Source organism: Triticum dicoccoides, chromosome 3B, assembly GCF_002162155.2.
Source record: "Triticum dicoccoides isolate Atlit2015 ecotype Zavitan chromosome 3B, WEW_v2.0, whole genome shotgun sequence".
NCBI lineage: Eukaryota > Viridiplantae > Streptophyta > Magnoliopsida > Poales > Poaceae > Triticum > Triticum dicoccoides.
In genome coordinates, this window is record NC_041385.1 from 706526054 (window position 1) to 706531541 (window position 5488).

The 5488-nt window shown below is 42.7% G+C and overlaps 1 protein-coding gene across 1 annotated transcript; it reads left to right on the forward strand.

Moving 5' to 3' along the window:
* Nucleotides 1–598: 598 nt before the first annotated feature.
* LOC119278002 lies at nucleotides 599–4930 on the forward strand. The gene is made up of 6 exons (XM_037559355.1): nucleotides 599–873; nucleotides 2220–2455; nucleotides 2536–2794; nucleotides 3761–3940; nucleotides 4023–4178; nucleotides 4263–4930. The coding sequence occupies exons 1-6, from the start codon at nucleotides 802–804 to the stop codon at nucleotides 4434–4436; spliced, it is 1077 nt and encodes a 358-aa protein (XP_037415252.1). The 5' UTR covers nucleotides 599–801; the 3' UTR covers nucleotides 4437–4930.
* The last annotated feature ends 558 nt before the right edge of the window (nucleotides 4931–5488 follow it).

Consider the following 5488-nt stretch of genomic DNA (forward strand, 5'->3'; position numbering starts at 1 on the left):
ACATCTCCACGCTCATTCCTTGGTGCACCGCCATGTGCATCGTGCCCCCTTTTACTCTCAACTCAGCCTGGCTCTGAGCTGCTTTAAGATTCGTGTGTGGACGCTATCAACGCGTTTTTCATGCATCCCGATACAACCTACCACACGCCTCTCTACATTACCGCCGCTGTTCAAATGCCGATGCCGTCCGTCGTTGTCGACCGAGAACGACCGCCCGTACACGTACGGAGCGGGAATGGCGTGGCTCGTACTACTGCTCGCTAGTACAAGACCGACGCCGTGCACGACCATACTACTTAGCTTGTGCCTTTTTTTTTTGAATGCCACTTAGCTTGGGTCTTAATTCATGCGCACTCACATTTGATGATGATTCTTCGTACTCACGCGACCAGTACAGTACTCCTACTAGATGCCTCTAAACAAAAGGGTCAAAACAAAAAAAGAAAAACACAAAAGGGCGAGCCTGGAACACACACACACGGAGGGCCCACACACACACTCACACTCAGTTAAAGCTGACTTTCTACCTCCGCTCCAAAAAAGGGTCTCCGGAGCCAGAAACGCCCTAAACGAAAGCACACGCGACGGACGCCACCCGGCCAGCGGCCGCCGCTCATCGCTCCCTCCGCCCGCGGCGCGAGAGCCGGCCCGACCCCCCGCGACCCGGACGCCGCCGCTGGAGGCGACCAGCTGCCAGGGAGCGCGGCCGGCCCGGTCTCCCCGCGCGGCGGCGGCGGACGGACGACGAGTGTTCCTTCCTCTGTTTCTTGGCTGACGGCAGAGGAGAGGAGAGGGGCGGCGATGTGGGGTGCCAAGGGGGAGGAGAAGGCCGGCGGCGCCTGCGAGGAATGGAGCTACCAGCTGGGGAACAAGGTGAGATTCGTACAATCTCTCGTATGGATCCCTCTGGGCGAATGCTCTCCGCCTTCCTTCGATTGAGGCAGGGATTCTTTTGGGTGGCGTTGTTTTCCCTGCGAGTTCGTTCCGGGCGTCATCTCAGCTGCCCCTTCCGGCGCAGCTCATCCGGTTTGGTGGTTGATGCTTCTTTCATCGCTTTCCTTCCACGCCGCGCCTCCAAACTTCAAACACGGCGGATCTCGTCTCGTCAGCTCCGAAATCCAAAAGAGATGTTGCGCCGGGCGATGCGGCCAGATCCAGAATCCAAAATACCTTTTCCATTCTCCTCCTTTTTGTTTACTTAGTGGAGTGCAGCACTACAGTACTACTTCACATAGTATAACACTTAGCTTTTTCTCCGACATTCCGTTTCTTCTTTTTGGTCCAAGTTTTCTTACTAGTACAGTAGTATAGTACATCTTGTTCCATTCAATACAGTTATGGAGCGTACTTGATCCGAACGTTTTTGTTGGTGAACAAGTTAGGAGGTCTGTAGTACTTCTCTTGTTTAATTTCCGTATTCATTGCACAGGTTAGGAGTAGTTCGGCTGGCTGAACTAGGTACTAGCGTTTATTTTGCTATCCATGGCTGCCCATTCCTACTTTTAGGTCTGATCTGATTGTTCTTTGGGATTCTTTTTTTGTTTGGAAAACTGCGTGCTCTGATGTTGCTGCTTGTTTTCCACTCCTAAATTTTAGTAGCTCACTGCATTTTCTATTTCGATAGTGAACTCTTTTTTCTTAGATAAATCTTCAGTGTAGTAACGCAGTTTCAGGAACATTCAAGAGCACACAGCAAAGGCGATCTTTGCTTCCTTGTTATATTGTTCCATTATTGTTGGCGAAGGAACGCAATCATAGACAGTACATGGACCATTTAACCTCAACACAAGCGGGCTGAAGGACAAAGCTCAAGACCTGATAGTACATTGAGTGATCTAGTAAAGTTTGTTTAAAACCGTTTTACAGCCAGGTGTAATCGAATCACAGACTCTCTGTCCCTGAAATTAGCACAGTTACCGATCCTTGTCAATCTCGGCGAGTCGACCCTGGTATGCGAATTGCGAAACAAGTTTTACTCCTATAAGGGCCGGATTGACCGGGTCAGGAAGTACACCCTGCTAGTTTCAGGAATTGGGAGTTCAGGTTTAAAACAGATTTTACTCTAGTAGATTTTGTTCAGTTTTTTATCAAGCCTAAATTAATGTTCTCCGAGGTCATCATTTTTGTTTATTGTGACTATATTCCTTATTCCTCTGAAGGATAGAGTTAAGGATAGTTTAATTTGTTTAAAACTTGGGCTGATTGCAACTTATTTACAGGATACGCTGAGTTTGAAACCTCCAAAGAAGTCACCCCTCGCGTTGAGAATGGTTGTTCTCACCATGACTATGATCTGTGGGGTGTTTATTTGCTCAATGTGTATGAAGCAACTAGGAAGCGACAGCTGGTCAAGGATAGTGAAGATTCAAGTTGCAGAACAGTCCTGCAATAAGTCTTTAATTCCTCCTTCTGAGGTTCAGTTTGTGCATTATCCACAACCACTAAATTACAGCAGGTGATATTTGTGCTAAAGCTCATTTGAGCTATCTACATTTGGCTTGCATAATGATGTCTGATGGTAATTTTATTTTGTAGGAAAGAATGCATCTGTACCCCTGTCCGCTTCTTTGCAATTATCTCATCGCAGCGGTCTGGAAGCGGCTGGTTCGAAACCCTTCTAAACAGTCACATAAATGTTAGCTCTAATGGAGAAATCTTCTCGAAGAAAGAAAGGAGGAGTAATGTTTCATCTATAATAAAGACAATGGACATGGTGTATAACTTGGATTGGAATAGTAGTGCTTCCAAGAATGAGTGCACTGCTGCTGCTGGCTTCAAATGGATGCTTAATCAGGTGATGATTTTGATCAGTTCTTTTTTTTGCTTCATTCTTTTTATTTGTAGGCATCATTATGAGATTGCTGTTAAAACAATATACAGATGTTTTTAGAGCTGTTTAGGGTATTCATGTTAAAAGCAATATACCTAGTACGATCTGCTTGCTGGTTAAAGAACTGTCCCTTGCATTCCGTGAATGCTCTGTTATGTGCACATTGCACATATCGGTTTTCTTCCTGGTATTGCATCCTGTTCCTCTTCTCACGGAATCAGGATATATTAACCTTGAATATCGTTAGCGTAGGTCTCCCTGAGTAATTTTGCGAAGTGTACTAAAATCTTTTCTATACAAAAGACAATTGTGATACTAGTTTCTCTTTATTTGTTTCCACTACTCCATAATTACCTTAATGGAGCATATCGAATTACATTTTATTTTTGGACAGTTTATAATCCTATGCATGGCTACATTTCTATTTGCACTGACTAGATCTTGGCAATGCTTATATTGTCCTGTATAGTCCATTTCTTGTATGACTTTGTTAATTTAAATATTGGTCCTCTTTTGTGTGGAACTCTGGATGAGGTCTCACAATTCTGATTTTTTTAAATATAGAATATTTTATGTCTAATTGATTGCAATTGTGATGCTGGTATCTTCAGAATGATAAGAGGGGGCATCAAGATTGCTATCATTTGTTGATAGCATTTTGATTGTCTGTTCACCTCCTGAAGATATCAGCATTATGGGAATTGGTGTCTATCTAGATCCTCCATGCAAAAATTTCCGACTGCTGTTATCTGAAATTTTTAAGTGGTATGAATATGTACATTCTTATGATCTCCGCGGTATCTAATTTCCTTCAAGACTTCAACATAACAGTCCAATTAGTGTTTTTGGGTAGACTGTTAAATTTTGAGTCATGCACACAGCTTACCCCTTAGGCAGAATAAGCATTCTTCTGACAATATATGCCTTCAGGGTCTCGTGGCAAATCACGCTGCTGTGGTTGATTATTTCAACCAAAGAGGAGTGTCTGTGATATTTCTGTTCAGAAGGAATCTCCTCCGTCAGATGGTATCGCAACTAGCAAACAATCACGACAGATACCTTAAGCAATTAAAAGGAAAACACAAGGCCCATGTGCACACAAAAGATGAGGTGGTTCTTGATAGCATATCTTTCAACTCCCACTTGCAAATTTTTGCAGTTTGTGAGTGAAGATGTTTCTTTTATTTTGCAGGCGAATATACTTGCAAAATACAAGCCCAGGCTCAACACAACAACATTATTGTGGAGTCTGAAACAGGCAGATGATTACACTTGCAAAGCTCTTGAAAACCTAAAGAGCGTCCGTCACATTACATTGTACTATGAGGATCTCATCCAAAACAGAACTGTGAGTTACTCTTGACTAATCTGTTGCATGTCAGCATATGATGCTGTTGTTGCTTATTCGTACCACATTGACTTGTACTTGCAGATGCTTGTTGAGGTGCTGGATTTCCTCAAAGTGCCAGCGAGGAAACTAGTCAGCCGGCATGTGAAGATACACACGAAACCACTGTCGGATCAAATTGAAAACTGGGATGAAGTCTATAATGCCCTGAATGGCACCAAGTTTGAAAGTTTCTTGAATGCTGACTACCGAACATGACATTATTCTGTCTGCACGTTTCTTGTTTAATATTGGTTCCTGTGTGTTTCTTTCTTTCTTTCTTTATTTATTTAGTTCTTTCTTTCTTATTAAAAAGCTAGCCTAGGACGTGTCCGGAAAAAGTTTTGACATGGGGAATGGCGGGGTTTGCACGGTGGTTCACAAATCGCAAGTTCTTTGATAGGTTCCACTAATTGTCTTGCTTGTTCTTTTCATATATTTTTTTCTTCGAAACTGATCAATGAGCTTCTAACCTCTTGCATTCCACTGCTTATTATCACTTCTGCAGTCTTGCACAGAGTTTTTTTTTTACGATTCTCCCTTGCATGGATGGATATCTCTAGCAGGTTCACATTAGGGAGGTTTTTGACGCTGATTCGTCTCTTTTCGACTTTTCCCATGTTAATTTAGACATGCTGAAATCTAAGTGAGCCGCTTCACTAAGTCCACTTCTGAGAAATACAATGCAAGTACAAATCATTCAAAAGAGGAAGTACAAGTACAATGTAGGCCTGAATATTCCAGTGTAAATAAGGCACACATGGTGTCAGATTAGGTGTTTGATCCCTGTTGTGCTGGGCTGGAGGTACAGCAAGCTCCTAACCGTTGGACCCTGATATCCAACCAACGACTGGTTCTTGATATTTAGGACATGTTTGGTTCATGACTAATTTGCTACAACTAATCTTAGGCTAAACTGTGGCCGCCACAAAAAGCATGGTGAACAAAATGGCCACAAAAAGCATGGTGTATCTTGTTGTATGTAAAGGAGTTCTTATTTAGTTGGTTTCAAGATCATACTACTTGCATTTTAACATTGTAGCCTATCCGTGGCATGAACTAACTACAACCATATTTTTTTCACACACACACAGACCAATGATCTAACCGCTCTTATATTTCTTTACGGAGCAAGTATTTAACAATGTTCATACTGAAAGTATCAATACATTTTCATCAAAATATATTTCGGACATACGTTAAGGAAGTTCCTAACAACAGAAGTGTTCAGAATCCATTTATCCTTGGTACTGCAAAATGCACGCAGTCTC

Excerpts from the sequence above, each read along its gene's own strand:
- LOC119278002 (XM_037559355.1), top strand. The coding sequence starts at position 802 with ATGTGGGGTGCCAAGGGGGAGGAGAAGGCCGGCGGCGCCTGCGAGGAA. Across the intron at positions 874-2,219 it reads GCTACCAGCTGGGGAACAAG|GATACGCTGAGTTTGAAACC; the intron begins GTGAGATTCGTA and ends ACTTATTTACAG. Across the intron at positions 2,795-3,760 it reads TCAAATGGATGCTTAATCAG|GGTCTCGTGGCAAATCACGC; the intron begins GTGATGATTTTG and ends ATATGCCTTCAG.